Below are 20,997 nucleotides of genomic sequence, written 5' to 3' on the forward strand. Positions count from 1 at the left end.
GTTAGGGTTAGAGTCAGTTAGACTCAGAGTTAGGGTTAGACTGAGCGTTTGGGTTAGAGTCAGTTAGAGTTAGGGTTAAACTCAGGGTTAGAGTCAGAGCTAGGGTTAGAGTCAGAGTTAGAGTCAGAGCTAGGGTTAGAGTCAGTTAGGATTAGACTCAGAGTTAGGGTCAGTGTCAGGGCTAGATTATTTGACTTCATTTCAGAACATAGGCCATTAACTTAATGTCCTCCATCTCCCTCTCTATCTCCATCCCAAATCCCTTCATATGATACTACACTGAGTACACAAAACATTAGGAACACCTTCCTCATATTGAGTTGCACCTCCAGTTCTTGGTTCTTGACACAAACCAGTGTACCTGGCACCTACTACCATACCCCGTTCAATGGCACTAACATTTTTTGTGTTGCCCATTCATCCTCTGAATGGCGCACATACACAAACCATTTCTCAATTGTCTCAAGGCTTAAAAATGCTTCTTTACACTGATTGAAGTGGATTTAACAAGTGACATCAATAAGGGATCATAGCTTTCACTTGGATTCACCTGGTCAGTCTATGTCATGGAAGAATGTTTCGTAAATTCAGTGTATGAATCGTGTATAATGGCACACCAGAGATGCTTTCTCTATGCATGCCTTGTCGATGCTAAGCGTCCAGTAAACTACTAGCTGTATTAGTACAGCTGACACTATGCTCTCTTACCCAATCAGACATGGGCATTTATGAATAATACAAGATAGCCTGTCCCTCTATGCTTTAGTTCTAATAAAATAATAATCAAGAGTATTGTTCTCCCTCTCCAGAGGAACCCGTGTCAGAACGGAGGGATGTGCTACTCCATGTGGGACGACTTCACTTGCACCTGCCCCCCCAACACTGCAGGGCGACGCTGTGAGGAGGTCAAGTGGTGTGAGCTGTCACCCTGCCCCGCACGGGCAGAGTGTCACATCCTCAGCCAGGGATACGAATGTAAGTCATTCTGCTCTAAATCTGTCGCCCGTCAGTCCGTCCGTCCGTCCGTGAGCTGGGAATGGGATTAGGCCAGATTAGCCTGTGGTTGGATTAGTGATGATTTACATGGCTGTCCGTCTGCCCTGTCACCCCTGTGATTAGCTGTCCTGGAATAAGGACAGAAACAACACCGTCATTCACAAGCACACTATACAGTGTTGTTGTGTATACCCAGCACACGTACCTTCATCATATCCATCCTGCTGTGGCTGATTTTCTGTTTACTTGTTCATATCTTTATTTATTGCTTCACTACTACTTGTATTCCGTGGTCCGTATTCCATGACATGGTTGAGGATTAAAACCTTTTTTTAAATGTTCACATATTTACATAGTTATCCCTTCTTCTCCTTCACAGGCTTTTCCAACGCCACTTTCCTTGATGACAGCAGTGTGCTGTCTTATCGCGGTAACGGCCGTATCCAACGCAGCCTGCCCAGCATCTCCCTCAGCATACGCACCCGTAAACGCCACGCCGCCATCTTACACGCTGAGAGTGGGCCGGAGTTTGTGACGGTGTCTGTGCAGGATGGCCTTCTCTTCCTTGAGCTCCAGAGCGGGGTGGGGGAGGGCTCCTCCACAGTGTCCCTCAGCAGCCGGAGGAGGGTCAGCGACGGCGAGTGGCACAGCGTCCACCTCTTCATGGTCACCCCCTGGGCAGAGGCATCCCGCTGGACCATGGTGCTGGATGAGGAGGCGGAGGAGGCAGGGACCTCCAGCAGCGAAGGGGGCAACCTGGACTTCCTCAGGGAGGAGGTGGACATCCTTCTGGGGGGGGGCTGGGGCCCGAGGCTGGCTGGAGCCTAGTGGGGTGCCTGGGCACCGTGGAGGTGGGGGGCATCGCCCTGCCTTACTATAGCCCTTCAGAGGTCAACCTTCCCCGGACTCAGGAGGAGCAGTTCCTGCGGACATCCCCCAGCCCGCCGAGGGGCGGGTGCAGTGGAGGCCCGGTGTGCCAGCCCAGCCCATGTGTGAACAGAGGCAGCTGCCAGGACCTCTGGAACCTGTTCAACTGTAGCTGTGACGAGGGCTGGGCCGGACGCCGTTGTGAGCTCAACACAGACACCTGCGCCTCCAACCCCTGTATCCATGGCAACTGTAGCGTTCAGGGGCTGGCATACAAGTGTTCCTGTGAGTTTGGCTACACTGGTATGAACTGTGAGGAGGAGGTGGATGTGTGTGAGAACCATCTATGTGCTCATGGAGGGACGTGTCTACATGGAGTGAACAAGTATGCCTGTCTGTGTGCTGAGAACTACACCGGACCTTACTGCAAGTGAGTCACATGGGTGGGGTCAGGAATGGATTGAAATGTAATATTTATTTTTATACAAAGGAATACACGCACCAGGAAACCGTCACCTCATTCTGAAACATTGTCACCAAATTGCTATTGCTTTTATGTTATTTTTGTCTGTCAAGTTTTTTTTAAGTCCCTTTGAGTTTAAACACAATTTTGAAAAATATTAAGTATGAAGACTACAAATAGACTTTAATAACTGGCAGTTGAAACAATAACATCATGAAACAATGTTTCATGTTTTGAAAACGGATTCTGCAACTTGTACATTTCAATGAGATAAAAGTTTAATCAACGCATCTCCATGCAACTTCACCAACATGATATACAGGACAGGACACCAGCGGGACTCCCTTTTAGTGGTATACAGGACAGGACACCAGCGGGACTCCCTTTTAGTGGTATACAGGACAGGACACCAGCGGGACTCCCTTTTAGTGATATACAGGACAGGACACCAGCGGGACTCCCTTTTAGTGATATACAGGACAGGACACCAGCGGGACTCCCTTTTAGTGATATACAGGACAGTACACCAGCGGGACTCCCTTTTAGTGATATACAGGACACCAGCGGGACTCCCTTTTAGTGATATACAGGACAGGAAACCAGCGGGACTCCCTTTTAGTGATATACAGGACAGGACACCAGGGGGACTCCATTTTAGTGATATACAGGACAGGACACCAGCGGGACTCCCTTTTAGAGATATACAGGACAATACACCAGCAGGACTCCCTTTTAGTTTTGCAACACACTAAGGCAAAAGGAGATCTTCTAAATTCAGATGTGTATAAGGCACTGAAACCGTGCATGAACTGCGTGTTTTACTTGTTGCAAGTCTGTTGTACTAAACGTCATATGGCTATGGCTCTAGTGTGTCGCTGAAGTGTACTGCGTAATCAGTTCCCTGGTGGTTCAGTGCTACTGCCTCTCCTCTTTTGTTAGTTTCGGAGCATCATCGAGGGAATTCCTCCATTCATTTATCTTGTAAACACACACTCTCTCTCACACGCACTCTCAACACTCTCTCTATCTCACATCGCTCCTTCACAAGGACGTTTTTGAAGCAGCCTCCCTCACTAAGCTATAATTAAAGAGTTTACATCCTAAATCAAACTTTTCTTCTGTGTATCTCTCTCTCTCTCTCTCTCTCTCTCTCTCTCCTCTATCTCTCTCCCTCCAGTGATCATGTTGAGGAAATTCCATGGTACATAGTAGTCAACAGGAATGTGTAAGTTATTTTTATTATTTGCTAGTCCTCTCACTCCTCCCTACCTATTTCAAGAAATGCCATATCAACCAGCCTACATATGGGATGTTGTAAGTCCCATAGAGCAGGACTGAGTCCACGATGTGTTAAATTCCCACAGTTATGGTTAAATGTCCTGTAGTTTAGGAGCAGTAGGGGGTCTATCACCTAAACCCCGTAGTCTCCCAGTGGGGAGACAGACAGTACCTCCCACTCCCCCTAGTTCTCAAATAAACCCCCTTACACAAGTACCCAATAACCCCAGCCCCACATTGTCACATTGCCTCCCAACCGCGCGCGCACACACACACACACACACACACACACACACACACACACACACACACACACACACACACACACACACACACACACACACACACACACACACACACACACACACACACACACTCTCTCTAGAGAAGTGTGCCTGTCTGATGGGTTGTCCTGTCTGATGGGTTGTCCTGTATGTGTTTGTGTTTCTGCTCAGTCGGCCCAAGCTGCCAGTGTCTGTCTGTGGAGATGAAACCAGAAACTACACCTGCTTCAACGCAGGGAACTGCACCGAGAGAGAGCTGTCCTGTGACTGTCTACCCGGCTTCACAGGGCACCGGTAAGAGACAGAGGGAGAAAGAGGGAAGGGGTAGGGAACTGCACGAGAGAGAGCTGTCCTGTGACTGTCTACCCGGCTTCACAGGGCACCGGTAAGAGACAGAGGGAGAAAGAGGGAAGGGGTAGGGAACTGCACGAGAGAGCTGTCCTGTGACTGCCTACCTGGCTTCACAGGGCAGCGGTAAAAGACAGAGGGAGAAAGAGAAAAGAGAAGGAAACAGAGGGAGAAAGAGGGAAGGGGTAGATGGGAGGGGAGAGATAAAGTAAGAAAATATACCCAGAATATAGGTGAACTTTGTAAAACATACACACAGAACACATACATTACACATAGAACACATGATGTTGTCTGTTTTTCTGACCCTCTCTCGGCCTCTGTCTCTGTGTCTGTACTGTGTAGCTGTGAGCAGGAGGTGGATGAGTGCAAGTCCAACCCCTGTCTGAACGGGGGCTACTGCCGAAACCTCATCAACAAGTACCACTGTGTGTGTGACATGAGTTTCGCCGGGGACAATTGCCAGATCGACGTAAGCGACATTTACTTTTACGTGGCCGTTCTGCTCTGGCAGAACCTCTTCCAACTACTCTCCTACCTTATCCTGCGACTCGATGACGACCCTGAGATCGACTGGGGAGGGCAGGAAGACTGAGAGAGAGTGTGTGTGTGTGTGTGTGTGTGTGTGTGTGTGTGTGTGTGTGTGTGTGTGTGTGTGTGTGTGTGTGTGTGTGTGTGTGTGTGTGTGTGTGTGTGTGTGTAGCTTGTGGTGGAAGCTTGAGACTTATGGTGGTGGGTGTTTCATTGTTAAATGCCTGTCCAATGAAAAACAGTGTGTGAGTACTGTTATATCTGTGTCTGTTTTACAGTACCAACAGGGTTCCCAGAGAGGGTTCTCTTAACCGGGTGTTAAGGGGTTAAATCTGGCTGTGACAGCTGACCACTACGTACTTGATTTAGCCTTAGACAGGAGTCTTTAATGAAACAATAGGGGTTGATCCTAAACTTCGCCAATGAGAAATTGGAGATGTGGACCAGACTGAAGGTCTCTGACTGTTCAAAAGTTTGTGGTCACTTATAAATGTCCTTGTTTTTGAAAGAAAAGCACCTTATTTTGTCCATTAAAATAACATCAAATTGATCAGAAATACAGTGTAGACATTGTTAATGTTGTAAATGACTATTGTAGCTGGAAACGGCAGATTTTCTATGGAATATCGACATTGGCGTACAGAGGCCAATTATCAGCAACCATCACTCCTGTGTTGCAATGGCACGTTGTGTTAGCTAATCCAAGTTTATCATTTTAAAAGTAATTGATCATTAGAAAACCCTTTTGCAATTATGTTAGCACAGCTGAAAACTGTTGTGCTGATTAAAGAAGCAATCAAAGTGGCCTATTTAGACTAGTTGAGTATCTGGAGCATCAGCATTTGTGGGTTCGATTACAGGCTCAACTTCGGCAGAAACAAAGACCTTTCTTCTGGAACTCGTCAGTCTATTCTTGTTCTGAGAAATGAAGGCCATTCCATGCGAGAAATTGCCAAGAAACTGAAGATCTCGTTCAACACTGTGTGCTACTTCCTTCACAGAACATCGCAAACTGGCTCTAACCAGAATAGAAAGAGGAGTGAGAGGCCCCGGTGCACAACTGAGCAAGAGGACAAGTACATTAGAGTGTCTAGTTTGAGAAACAGACACCTCACAAGTCCTCAACTGGCAGCTTCATTAAATAGTACCCGCGAAACACCAGTCTCAATGTCAACAGTGAAGAGGTGACTTCGGGATGCTGGCCTTCTAGGCAGAGTTCCTCTGTCCAGTGTCTGTGTTCTTTTGCCCATCTTAATCACCACCAAAGCCCCCCCAGACCATCACATTGCCTCCACCATGCTTGACAGATGGCGTCAAACACTCCTCCAGAATCTTTTCATTTTTTCTGAGTCTCACTAATGTTCTTCTTTGTGATCCGAACACCTCAAACTTAGATTAGTCTGTCCATAACACTCTGTCCAGAATCTTCTTCTGTCCAGTGTCTGTGTTCTCTGTCCAGTGTCTGTGTTCTTTTGCACATCTTAATCTTTTCTTTATATCGGCCAGTCTGAGATATGGCTTTTTCTTTGCAGCTCTGCCTAGAAGGCCAGCATCCCAGAGTCTTATGGCTTGGGGGTAAAAACTGTTGACAAGCCTTTTGGTCCTTAGCTTGGCACTCCAGTACCGCTTGCCATGCGGTAGTAGAGAGAACAGTCTATGACTGGGGTGGCTGGGGTCTTTGACAATTTTTAGGGCCTTCCTCTGACACCGCCTGGTGTAGAGGTCCTGGATGGCAGGCAGCTTAGCCCCAGTGATGTACTGGGCCGTACGCACTACCCTCTGTAGTGCCTTGCGGTCGGAGGCCGAGCAGTTGCCGTAACAGGCAATGATGCAACCAGTCAGGATGCTCTCGATGTTGCAGCTGTAGAACCTTTTGAGGATCTCAGGACCCATGCCAAATCTTTTTAGTTTCCTGAGGGGGAATAGGCTTTGTCGTGCCCTCTTCATGACTGTCTTGGTGTGTTTGGATCATACTAGTTTGTTGGTGATGTGGACACCAAGGAACTCGAAACTCTCAACCTGCTCCACTACAGCCCCGTAGATGAGAATGGGGGCATGCTCGGTCCTCCTTTTCCTGTAGTCCACAGTCATCTCCTTAGTCTTGGTTATGTTAAGGTTGTTATTCTGGCACCACCCAGCCAGGTCTCTGACCTCCTCCCTAAAGGCTGTCTTGTCGTTTTCGGTGATCAGGCCTACCACTGTTGTGTCGTCTGCAAACTTAATGATGGTGTTGGAGTTGTGCCTGGCCACGCAGTCGTGGGTGAACAGGGAGTACAGGAGGGGACTGAGCACGCACTCCTGAGGGGCTCCAGTGTTGAGGATCAGTGTGGCAGATGTGTTGCTACCTACCCTCACCACCTGGGGGGGCGGCCCATCAGGAAGTCCAGGATCCATTTGCAGAGGGAGGTGTTTAGTCCCAGGATCCTTAGCTTAGTGATGAGCTTTGAGGGTACTATGGTGTTGAACGCTGAGCTGTAGTCAACGAATAGCATTCTCACATAGGTGTTCCTTTTGTCCAGGTGGGAAAGGGCAGTGTGGAGTGCAATAGAGATTGCATCATCTGTGGATCTGTTTGGGCGGTATGCAAATTGGAGTGGGTCTAGGGTTTCTGGGATAATGGTGTTGATGTGAGCCATTACCAGCCTTTCAAAGCACTTCATGGCTATGGACGTGAGTGCTATAGGTCTGTAGTCATTTAGGCAGGTTGCCTTAGTGTTCTTGGGCACAGGGACTATGGTGGTTTGCTTGAAACATGTTGGTATTACAGACTCAATCAGAGACATGTTGAAAATGTCAGTGAAGACACCTGCCAGTTGGTCAGCACATGCCCGGAGCACATGTCCTGGTAATCCGTCTGGCCTTGTGAATGTTGACCTACAGAGAGCATGATCACACAGTCGTCCGGAACAGCTGGTGCTCTCATGCATGCCTCAGTGTTGCTTGCCTCGAAACGAGCATAGAAGTGATTTAGCTCGTCTATTAGGCTCGTGCCACTGGGCAGCTCGCGGCTGTGCTTCCCTTTGTAGTCTGTAATAGTTTGCAAGCCATGCCACATAAGACGAGCATCGAAGCCGGTGTAGTACAATTCAATCTTAGCCCTGTATTGACGCTTTGCCTGTTTGATGGGTCATCGGAGGGCATAGCAGGATTTCTTATAAGCTTCCAGGTTAGAGTCCCACACCTTGAACGCGGCAGCTCTACCCTTTAGCTCAGTGCGAATGTTGCCTGTAATCCATGGCTTCTGGTTGGGGTATGCACATACAGTCACTGTGGGGACGACGTCCTCGATGCACTTATTGATAAAGCCAGTGACTGATGTGGTGTACTCCTCAATGCCATCGGAAGAATCCCGGAACATGTTTCAGTCTGTGATAGCAAAACAGTCCTGTAGTTTAGCATCTGCTTCATCTGACCACTTTTTTATAGACCGAGTCACTGGTGCTTCCTGCTTTAATTTGTGCTTGTAAGCAGGAATCAGGAGGATAGAATTGTGGTCAGATTTACCAAATGGATGGCGAGGGAGAGCTTTGTACGCGTCTCTGTGTGTGGAGTACAGGTGATCTAGAATTGTTTTCCCTCTGGTTGCACATTTAACATGTTGATAGAAATTAGGTAGAGCTGATTTAAATTTCCCTGCATTAAAGTCTCTGGCCACTAGGCGTGCCGCCTCTGGGTGAGCGGTTTCCTGTTTGCTTATTTCCTTATACAGCTGACTGAGTGCGGTCTTAGTGCCAGCATCCGTCTGTGGTGGTATACAAACAGCCATGAAAAGTATAGATGAAAACTCTCTTGGTAAATAGTGTGGTCTGCAGTTTATTATAAGATACTCTACTTCAGGCGAGCAAAATCTAGAGATTTCCTTAGATTTCGTGCACCAGCTGTTGTTTACAAATATGCACAGACCGCCCCCCCTCGTCTTACTGTCTTACTGTGTGCTGTTCTATCTTGCCGGTGCAGCTTATATCCCGCTAGCTGAATATCCATGTCATCATTCAGCCACGATTCCGTGAAACATAAGATGTTACAGTTTTTGATGTCCCGTTAGTAGGATATTCATGATCGTACCTCGTCTAATTTATTGTCCAATGATTGCACGTTGGCGAGTAATATTTACAGTAACGGCAGCTTTCCCACTCGCCTTCGGCGGATCCTTACGAGGCACCCCGCTCTGTGTCCTCTGTACCTGTGTCTCTTCCTCTTGCCAATAACTGGGATGTTGGCCTTGTCAGGTGTTCGGAGTATGTCCTGTGCGCCCTGCTTGTTGAAGAGAAAATCTTTGTCTAATCCGAGGTGAGTGATTGCTGTCCTGATGTCCAGAAGCTCTTTTTTGCCATAAGATACGGTGGCAGAAACATTATGTACAAAATAAGTTACAAATAACTTGGAAAAACACATAATAGCACAATTGGTTGGGCGCCGTAAAACTGCTGCCATTTCAAACTGCTGCCATTTCTTCTGGCGCCATTTCGAACAATGTAGATATTCCATAAAAAAATTCTGCCGTTTCCAGCTACAACAGTCATTTACAACATTAACAATGTCTACACTGTATTTCTGATCAATTTGATGTTATTTTTAATGGACCAAAAATTGTGCTTTTCTTTCAAAAACAAGGACATTTATAAGTGACCACAAACTTTTGAACGGTAATGTGTGTGAAAGTACAACTTAGTTATTGGTTTAATTCTGTTATATATTGTTGAGGTGAGCTACATTTAAATGGATTTATCTTATTTTTCTGAAAAGAGCACAGAGCTGTTATTGTGCCTTAAAAACAACACATTTTCTATAGGCAGCATGTTTTTGAATAAAGTTGTGTGATTTTTGAATATGCTCTTTGTTGGATATGGCAATATGAATATCCTTTGGGCGATGGCGCAAAACTAACACAGCTCAGGTAGCATTATATTTAAGCAATAAGGCCCGAGGAGGTGTGTTATATGACCAATATACCACGGATAAGGGCTGTTCTTTATGCACGACACAACGCAGAGTGCCTGGATACAGCCCTTAACCGTGGTATATTCACCATATACCACAAACCCCTGAGGTGCCTTATTGCTGTTATAAACTGGTTACCTACGTAATTAAAACTGTAAAAATATGTTTTTTTTGTCATACCCATGGTAAACAGTCTGATATTCCACGGCTTTCAGCCTATCAGCATTCAGGGCTCGAACCACCCGGTTTATAATCTACATTAGACTAGGCTAGACAGAAACTGTAATAAAGGGTATTTTACAAATGGAACAAATGGAAAAGAAGACACTGGTTTTGCAATTGCACAGGCTAGTCAGTGTATAAGCACAATTTCCCGAAAGGAATGTTATTTCTTATTGAAAAACTTTTGCACTTTTGGAAAAGTATAGAGTGTTTTCTGAGATTAATCTCATTTACAATATCTGGTCAGCCTCGTGTTCATTTATACTTTGTATTCCTTGAGGATGATGGTACTGTCCTGATACTGTATGAGATGTAGCTAGAGAGATGGCCCTAGGCCCTTGAAGGCAACGAATCACACCTAACGTTTATTCATTTTTAACCATTTTAAACTCTGTCACACATTCCCTGTTGTTGTCTAGACCTAAAAATATGTTTGTCTCTTTGTCTGTCTGTCTGTCTCTATGTCCATCTCTCTGTCTGTATGTCTGTCATCCGTCAGATCTGTCTGTCATCCGTCAGATCTGTCTGTTTGTCTCTATGTCCAGCTCTCTCTCTCTCTCTGTCTGTCTGTCTGTCTGTTCTGTCATCCGTCAGATCTGTCTGTCTGTCATCCGTCAGATCTGTCTGTTTGTCTCTATGTCCATCTCTCTGTCTGTCCGTCCGTCCGTCCGTCTGTCTCTATGTCCATCTCTCTGTCCTTTCATGTCTTCTTTAAACAAGTATGTCTCTATGTCCGTCTCTCTGTCTGTCCATCTTTATGTCCATCTCTCTGTCTGTTTTCAAATAAACATTTCCTGTCTTTTCACCCTCAATCTGTTGTTTGTCCTCCTTTCACTTCCTGTCTTCATTTATCCAACATCAAGCAGTTATGTCACTGGTCAGTGCTGGGCGGGTTTACCAGTCATCTGGTGAGCTGTGTGGCACTGCTGCGTGACATCCAAACATAGTGACCTAATCTCTCTTAACAGGATACACAGAGAGAAGTGACCTCTTGATAAACTCACACATACTGTACACACACAAACCTTTCCTATCCGTGTGTGTATGAATGCGCACGTCAATATGCCAGCGCGTGTGTGTGTGTGTGTGTGTGTGTGTGTGTGTGTGTGTGTGTGTGTGTGTGTGTGTGTGTGTGTGTGTGTGTGTGTGTGTAGAGATAAAGTAGAGAGAAATAGTGAATCTTCTCCTCAGAGGCTTTACTGATGTGTCTCTCTTCAGAGAGAATGAGAAAGAGAGAGAGCATGAGAGGGAGAATGAGAGAGAGAGAACAGAGAGAGAGAGAGAGCATGAGAGAGAAATAGAGGGTGTTGTAGAGGGTGAAGGTCTGATGAAGATGGGAGAAAGAAGAGAAAGACTAGTGTGTTAGCGTGTTTCTTCCCCTTTTATCATATTTTGTCCTGTCACCCTATCCTATCTGATTAACATCTATTGTTGAATTCTGATTGGGAACTTTTAAAAGTGGAAAGTGTTTGAATTTGACTGTGTTACTAACTGTTCTGTGAAGCCTATTTCAAAGTAGAGGTCTTCACGGATCTTTCGGAATCCTATTGCACGAGATCCGGGATCCCACATTTTGTAGTTAACCCACGGATCCCCGGTCGGATCCTGCTCAGTGGCCACGGGCCTCGGATCTGTGTAGAAAAAATGTGAAATACCGACCGGATCCAAAATGATATTTGAAGAGTTTAGTTCCTAAACAACAGACGCAAATTTTACACATTTAGATTGTATTCTCTTAAATGACTGTCATGGGTTCCCTTTCATCAAACCAAATGTGTCAATATCATGTTGTGACAAAATGCTATATTCTCTTTATGAAAATAAGCCACTGCATATCAAGGGGTAAAATAGGCTACTTGTTGTGGAAGAGGAGGAGGACGCAGCGGAAAAGAGTGATAGCCCCTAGTCTATAAAGTCTACAGAATATTAGGGTACAGACAAACGTGAACGGCAGGTAGCCTAGTGGTTAGACTGTTGGGATAGTAACTGAAAGGTTGCTGGATTGAATCCCCGAGCTGACAAGGTAAAAATCTATCATTCTGCCCCTGAGCAAGGCAGTTAATCCACTGTTCCCTGGGTGCCGAAGACATGGATGTTGATTAAGGCAGCCCCCCCACTCCTCTCTGATTCAGAGGGGTTGGGTTAAATGAGGAAGACCTGTTTCAGTTGAAGACATTTCCCTGCTATTCGCTGCTCTGTGTCTGGCACGTGATGATCATGACATAAAAAAGAGTTTCTGAAACATTGAATCGCTCTTTGCTGAATGAAAGCGAGTACAGGGAGGAAAAACCAACAGGCAAATCGTCATTCATCCACATTATACAGAGGGGGAAAATACCGTAATGTAATGTAACAAAATGTGGAAAAAGTCAAAGGGGTCTGAATACTTTCCTAAGGCACTGTACACACCCTGCACACTCTAATTGACAAACGATAATAAGTGTGTGGTCAATAAATACACAGATTTCTTCCCTGGGGGGAGACAGGGATTCAGCTTGAGCCCAACCCTCTTCAGCATTTATATAAATTAATTGGCAAGGGCACTAGAACAGTCTGCAAAACCCGACCTCACCCTACAATAATCTAAATTAAAATGTCTACTTTTTGCAGATGATCTGGTTCTTCTGTCACCAACCAAGGAGGAACTACAGCAGCACCTAGATATTCTGCACAGATTCTGCCAGACCTGGGCCCTGACAGAGAATCTCAGTAATTCAAAACAAACATAAATTCTATCTAGACACTGTTGGCCTAGTGCATCAAAGAATTATACCTACCTCGGCCTAAACATCAGCACCACAGGTAACTTCCACAAGGCTGAGACAAGACAAGAAGGGCCTTCTATGCCATCTAAAGGAACATAAAATTTGACATACCAATTAGGCAAAAAATACTTGAATCAGTTAGAGAACCCATTGCCCTCTATGGTTGTGAGGTCTGGGGTCCCTCACCAACCAATAATTCACAAAATGGGACAAAAACCCAACTGAGACCAAAAATATCAGAGTGCAATGCAAACCCTTAAATAATCCATGCAGAGCAGAATTAGGACTATACCCACGGGTTATCAACATCCAGAAAAGAGAAGTGGTTCTGGGGCTCTGGTCACAAATACAAACAGACCCCACAGAGCCCCAGGACAGCAACACAATTAGACCCAACCAACCAACCAACCAACCAACCAACCAACCAAATGATGAGAAAACTAAAGGAGAACTACTTGACACATTGGAAAGAATCAACCAAAACACAAAGCAAATTGTAATGCTATCTTGCCCTAAACAGAAAGTACACAATGGCAGAATACCTGACCACTGTGAGTGACCCAAAACTAAGAAAAGCCTTTAATAAGGATAGACTCAATGAGCATAGCCTTGCTATTGAAAGAGGCCACCGCAGGCAGACCTAGTTCTCAAGAGAAGACAGGTTATGTGCACACTGCCCACAAAATGAGGTGGAAACTGAGCTGCACTTCCTGTCCTCCTGTCAAATGTATGACCATATTAGAGACACATATTTCCATCAGATTACACAAACCTGCAAAGAATTTGAACACAGATTACATTTTGACAAACCTCCGTAACTGTTAAGTGAAATATCGAAGTGTGCAATACATTTACATTTACATTTACGTCATTTAGCTGTTTCATAGATCTGGTGGCGTTCCAGCAGGTTGGCACTGTTTCATAGATCTGGTGGCGTTCCAGCAGGTTGGGACTGTTTCACAGATCTGGTGGCGTTCCAGCAGGTTGGGACTGTTTCACAGATCTGGTGGCGTTCCAGCAGCTTGGGACTGTTTCATAGATCTGGTGGCGTTCCAGCAGGTTGGGACTGTTTCATAGATCTGGTGGCGTTCCAGCAGGTTGGGACTGTTTCACAGATCTGGTGGCGTTCCAGCAGGTTGGGACTATTTCACAGATCTGGTGGCGTTCCCGCAGGTTGGGACTGTTTCACAGATCTGGTGGCGTTCCAGCAGGTTGGGACTATTTCACAGATCTGGTGGCGTTCCAGCAGGTTGGGACTGTTTCATAGATCTGGTGGCGTTCCAGCAGGTTGGGACTATTTCACAGATCTGGTGGCGTTCCCGCAGCTTGGGACTGTTTCATAGATCTGGTGGCGTTCCAGCAGGTTGGGACTGTTTCATAGATCTGGTGGCGTTCCAGCAGGTTGGGACTGTTTCATAGATCTGGTGGCGTTCCAGCAGGTTGGGACTGTTTCATAGATCTGGTGGCGTTCCAGCAGGTTGGGACTGTTTCATAGATCTGGTGGCGTTCCAGCAGGTTGGGACTGTTTCATAGATCTGGTGGCGTTCCAGCAGGTTAGGACTGTTTCACAGAAATGCACATTGGGTAGCTTATCTGGCAGATACGATCGTTCATCGAGATACAGTCACACACACACACACACACAGAACTCAGCAGAACACACACACACACAGACATCACAGGATACATCTCCCTCTCAGACACCTAGGTTCTGAGATGTACACTGTGTAGCTGTAGTAGGGACAGACAGTGTGTGTGTGGCCTTGCTCTGCTATAGAAACCGCTAAGAGTGTAGACTGGTTAGAGAGTCCTCTGGACCTGTCTGGCTGTGACTGATGAAGAGCCGTGGTGGCTGTGGAGTTCTCTGGGTACTCTGACAGTCAACCCTTCTCTTCTGTCAGACAAACAATCAATAGTCATTTAAACAAGGCATTCGTGTAGCTTTATTTCAGTGTTTCCTGGTGCTATGACTCTTTTAAGGAGTGTTTTGCTGTGACATCACAAGGGCATGTTGCTCACTCTTTTTCCTGTGTGAAGTGACAGTTAACTTGGTTTAACGGGTTAAATCTTCCAGTAGCACCTCAGCTTGGCTCCAATATGACACATGTAAGTGCATTCTGACAGCAGTGGCTTAATAAGATGGAACACACAGTACTTAACTTAGTCAAAGTCATCAGATATATAACATCCAATGTGCTGTGAATCACTGTGTCAAAAACAGTGATGATTTTACTTCCTTAATCGGTCATTGTGTGTTGTTTGAGCAGCCCTGGCAACAGTTGTCTGTGATGTGTGTTTGGATTGTGTTGGCACGGTGTACGTGTTTCTCGGTGTCTGAGCTGAATTGACGCGACCCTGCGTGTGTGTGATTCTCCTCAGATAGAGCGGGCTCCAAGTGGCTCACACAGGGCAGCAGTGTGTTGGCATGACGATAATCCTGTTACCGGTGCTGGTGTTAGCCGTGAGCGGCGGCAGATAGAGGGGGGGTTCACACCTCAGAGACTCCAGTCTCCTGTGCAGCCTGGTCCTGTCCACCCTCGTCCTATCCCTGATCCTCGTCTGATCCCAACTCTACTGCCTCCTGGCTAGGGGACAGATCCACCATGACGCTTCACAGTGCTTGGAACCGGAGCACCTTGTGTAACATATCCAGAAGAGAGAGTGTGTGTGTGTGTGTGCGTGTGTGTGAAATGGAGAGAGAGATTAAAGACAGAGTTTGTGTTTTTCTTCCCTCTGGTCTGACCAGTTTGTTAATGATGCTGCCAATGTACTTTAGCACCTATGTATTGTTGCCTGCTTCCCAGTTTGTAGTGTACTTGTACTAACCCCCGTCTCCCCTCCTCCTCTTCCTTCCACCTCTACCCCTGTCCTCCTCCTCCTCCTCCTATTCCTCCCACCTCTACCCCTGTCCTCCTCTTCCTCCCACCTCTACCCCTGTCCTCCTCTTCCTCCCACCTCTACCCCTGTCTTCCTCCTCCTCCTCTTCCTCCCACCTCTACCCCTGTCCTCCTCTTCCTCCCACCTCTACCCCTGTCCTCCTCTTCCTCCCACCTCTACCCCTGTCTTCCTCCTCCTCCTCTTCCTCCCACCTCTACCCCTGTCCTCCTCTTCCTCCCACCTCTACCCCTGTCCTCCCCCTTTCTCCTCTTCCTCCCACCAACACTGTCCTCCCCCTTTCTCCTCTTCCTCCCACCTCCACCGCTGTCCTCCCCCTTCTCCTCTTCCTGCTACCTCCACCCCTATCCTCCCACCTCCACCCCTGTCCTCCCCCTCCTCCTCTTCCTCCACCCCTGACCTCCGCCATTCTCCCCTTCTGTCCTCCTCTTCCTCACCCCTTCTCCCCCTCCAGTTGACCTCTGAAGGGCTGACCGCTGACCTGTTGCTGTCGGTCAGTCTGGTGTCAGTGGTGCTGCTACTGGCCCTGGTCAGTACCTCTGTGGGCCTGGTGGTGGCTCTGAATCGTAGGGCCACCCACGGTAACTACAGCCCCAGCCGACAGGAGAAGGAGGGATCCCGCGTAGAGATGTGGAACATAGCCCAGCCGCCGCCCGTGGAGAGACTCATATAAAACATGGCCCAGTTCCAAACCCACCACTCAGCACTCACCACTGTCCCAACACTGTTCCATGGAGACATACTGAGACACACTCACTGGCCTGGGCCCAGTTCCAAACCCACCACTCACCACCGACCCAACACTGTTCCATGGAGAGATATTGAGGCACACTATACTGGCCTGGGCCCAGTTCTAAAACCACCACGCAGCACTCACCACTGTCCCAACACAGGCTGAATCTCAAACCGAACACTTGGCCCTTGAGCCCTTTATCGAGTGATCCAGCCACACTGACTGTCCTGGGCCCAGTTCCAAACCCACTACTCAACACGATGGAGAGACTCATAGAGGAGACTTTATCCCAATATCATCGCTGGGGTAATATAATACTATATGCCATTTAGCAGCGACTTTTATCCACGTTTTACGTATGTGTGGTCCCAGGAACCGAACCCACTATCCTGGTGTTGCAAGCACCATGCTTCACCAACTGAGATACAGAGGTCCTTCCTGACCTGATCTTAAAGCCTGGTCTCATAGACTAGATGTAACATAGTAAAGGTAAATCCAGAATTCTCAAATGAGTATGATGTGTTACATTTTGTATGGTTACATAAGACATAAGGCAAAAACGAAAGTACGGTGGTTGGTCTGGGTGGATGTATAACGCCAATGTCTAGCAACCCAAATGTTGTGTGTTTGAATCATGACGGGCAGATTTATAATTTTAGCCACTACTTACTACTTTTTTAGCTACTTTGCAACTGCTTAGCATGTTAGCTAACCCTTCCCCTAACCCATTAACCTAACTCCTAACCTTAACTCCTATCCCGTAGCCTAACTAACCTCGCTAATGTTAGCATTTAGCCACTTAGCTAACGTTAGCCACAACTAATTGGAATTCGTAACATATCATGCGTTCTCAAAATCGTAACATATTGTACGAAATGTATGATGGACATCCATAAATCAATACATACCATACGAAACGTAACATAATCGTACTAATTGGAGAATTCGGGATTTACTATGTTACGTTTATCCCTGAGTCCAGGTTGGATCTTATCAAGGAACACTTCACTTGGGATTTCTATTGTTTCTTCTGAACTGCTTGCAACCCGTAATTTTGCCTCAGCCGCAAATACAAATAATGCACCTTTAATTTGGTCATCAAAAAACTTGAATGTTGTAGTGAAATGGGAGATCCAAAGGACCACTCTGCACTAGATGAGGATATGAATAGATAGACAAAGAAGGCTTCCAGTCTTGCCACTAGATATAGAAGTATTCTGCTTTACTTAAACATATAAGAACACAGTGGTCTGAAAAGAGGGGATGACCAGGGATGTTCTCTGTTTAGTAAGTCCTCCAGATCAGAGGCAGTAGGGATGACCAGGGATGTTCTCTGTTTAGTGAGTCCTCCAGATCAGAGGCAGTAGGGATGACCAGAGATGTTCTCTGTTTAGTGAGTCCACTGGATCAGAAGCAGTAGGGATGACCAGGGATGTTCTCTGTTTAGTGAGTCTACCAGATCAGAGGCAGTAGGGATGACCAGGGATGTTCTCTGTTTAGTGAGTCCTCCAGATCAGAGGCAGTAGGGATGACCAGGGATGTTCTCTGTTTAGTGAGTCCACCAGATCAGAGGCAGTAGGGATGACCAGGGATGTTCTCTGTTTAGTGAGTCCTCCAGATCAGAGGCAGTAGGGATGACCAGGGATGTTCTCTGTTTAGTGAGTCCTCCAGATCAGAGGCACTAGGGATGACCAGGGATGTTCTCTGTTTAGTGAGTCCTACAGATCAGAGGAAGTAGGGGTGACCAGGGATGTTCTCTGTTTAGTGAGTCCTCCAGATCAGAGGTAGTAGGGATGACCAGGGATGTTCTCTTGATAAGTGTGCGAATTTGACCATTTTCCTGTCCTGCTAAGCTATCTAGCTAAGTACTCTTGGGTTTCAGGGAGTAAAAAGTACATCATTTTCTTTAGGAATATAGTGAAGTACAAGTATAAGTTGTCAAAAATAAAGTACAGATACTCCCCCCAAAAACTATTTAAGTAGTACTTTAAAGTATTTTTATTTAAGTTCTTTACACCACTGAGAACACACAAAAGCAATCAAAGGCTGGGATTCAATCCGAGCTCGCTTTGTCCGCTATGCACCTTTTAAGACAATGTTGGCCCGTTCGCTGAGACTGCATTCTTGGTAAATGCTGCATATGTTCGGCTCAATCGGAAATTACCTTTAAATGGCGCATAGCCGACAAAGCGCAATCGAATTGAATCCTGGACCAAGTTTCAAAAGACGTTGCTTGTATATATTGTTACATTACTTGTTGAATCTATACAGCTTTCTATTATTTTCCATTGATTGTGTATATACTGTATGAAGACAGATCCTGTTGTGTATATGTACTTTGATGATTTGTGTGGTAATTTATTCTTCTGTCCTTTGGGAACCTGGTGACTATCTGAAGAAGTCTGTATGTAAAGCTCAGGAGGGAAGGGGTTAGCATTTTGTATATTTCCTCTGCTATGGAAAAGACTTTGGAGAGTCAGCCAGCCGGTGAACCATTTGTTAGTCACATGTCTCAAGCGAGGCGAAGCCTGCGTCCTCAGTGTTTTTACCCCACAGCCTCAACAGTCCCTCCAAGTTACCAGAACATCCTCTCCTATTCAGTAACATGTGAAAATGTAGAGTTTTTCAGGTCCTCAACATTACTGATTTTTGTTGAAAAGCAATTCATGATCAATTTGTACTTCTGCAGTCAACTGTATTGTATATCATATGACATGTGTTCATATTGCTGTATGTCCAAAGGACTGTCTTACAACAAAACAAAACATCCCATTGTCAATTATGTCTAATAAAGTGGAATCAGTTGGCCTGTAGATTTCTCCTAATGTAGCCTAGTGTAATGAGTGTATGGAGGAAGCTAGACTACGATTGGTTCTGAATGTGACTGCATGCCCACCGGTTGGGTATCTCCTATATGTCAATAAAGATCCCATCAGATCTTTATGTAACTCACTCTCTTATAATCAGTTATAATAATGACACTCATTTCACTGGTAGGTTTCAATTCAATAAATCTTTGTCCATGAAATGTGTTTCATTGCTCTATTTATTATAAGGCATTGCTGAGAATACAGTACCATATCTAGCCACTGGATGGCAGTGTGTCTCCATGTTGAAACTAGCCATTGACATTCTCTGAGATGTTTTGGGCAACTTCAGGCACCACTGAAGAGAACTGAGGCAGATGCCTATTCACTGCACCACTGCTGCTGGTGGCTTACCACCATATCACCTGCTAACACAGGCCAGATATAGGCATGCCTACAGTCAGTGGGGATGCTGCCTTGGTCAAATAGCTACTCTGTCTTCTAGTGTACGTGTGTCCGTCTTAGCTGCTGTGGTTTGGGCTCTCTGGCAGTGTGTGTGTGTGTGTGTGTGTGTGTGTGTGTGTGTGTGTGTGTGTGTGTGTGTGTGTGTGTGTGTGTGTGTGTGTGTTTGTGTTTGTGTTTGACTGATAGACTCCTAATGAGGACAGCCCAGAGCTCTGAACCTTGCCCTCCGGACGGACAGATGCACACACACACACTCCCTGTGTGTTGTCATATCAACACACATAATGCATGTCATGGCTTTGTCTAGCAGGATGAATACAACCTCACACAATACCTCACAGTACCACACCACACCACATAATACCTCACAGTACCACACCACACCATAACACACCACACAATACCTCACAGTACCACACCACACAATACCTCACAGTATCACACCACACTATAACACACCACACAATACCTCACAGTACCACACCACACAATACAATACCTCACAATTCCACACTACACAATACAATACTTCAAAGTACCACACAATACCTCACAATACCACACCATACCTCACCATATAATACAATACCATGCAATACCACACCTCACAATACAACACCTCACAATACAATACCACACAATACAATACCACACCTCACAATACCACACCACACCTCACAATACAATACCACACCTCACAATACAATACCACACCACACCTCACAATACAATACAATACCTCACAATACAATACCACACCTCACAAAACAATACCACACAATACAATACCACACCTCACAATACCACACCTCACAATACAATACCATACAATACAATACCACACAATACAATACCACACCTCACAATACAATACCACACCTCACAATACAATACAATACCACACAATACCACACCTCACAATACAATACCACACCTCACAATACAATACAATACAATACCACACAATACCACACCTCACAATACAATACCACACCACACAATACCACACCTCACAATACAGTGTCACACCTCACAATACCACACCACTCCTCACAATACAATACCACACAATACAATACCACACCTCACAATACAATACCACACCTCACAATACAATATCACACCACACAATACCACACCTCACAATACAATACCACACCTCACAATACCACACCTCACAATACAATACCACACCTCACCACACAATACAATACCACACCTCACAATACCACACCTCACAATACAATACCACACCTCACAATACAGTGTCACACCTCACAATACCACACCACACCTCACAATACAATACCACACAATACAATACCACACCTCACAATACAATACCACACCTCACAATACAATATCACACCACACAATACCACACCTCACAATACAATACCAC

General features: G+C 45.9%; 1 protein-coding gene across 1 annotated transcript in view; it reads left to right on the forward strand.

The window, feature by feature from the left end:
- Positions 1-17,662, forward strand: part of crb1 (crumbs cell polarity complex component 1) — a 61,446-nt gene extending 43,784 nt beyond the window's left edge. The window contains 7 exon segments of the mRNA XM_014123546.2: positions 810-975; positions 1,376-1,788; positions 1,791-2,293; positions 3,504-3,551; positions 4,060-4,182; positions 4,582-4,708; positions 16,045-17,662. Coding sequence (XP_013979021.1) covers positions 810-975; positions 1,376-1,788; positions 1,791-2,293; positions 3,504-3,551; positions 4,060-4,182; positions 4,582-4,708; positions 16,045-16,263 — 1,599 coding nt within the window. The 3' untranslated portion in view covers positions 16,264-17,662.
- The last annotated feature ends 3,335 nt before the right edge of the window (positions 17,663-20,997 follow it).

This window comes from Salmo salar, chromosome ssa10 (assembly GCF_905237065.1).
Source record: "Salmo salar chromosome ssa10, Ssal_v3.1, whole genome shotgun sequence".
Taxonomy (NCBI): Eukaryota; Metazoa; Chordata; class Actinopteri; order Salmoniformes; family Salmonidae; genus Salmo; species Salmo salar.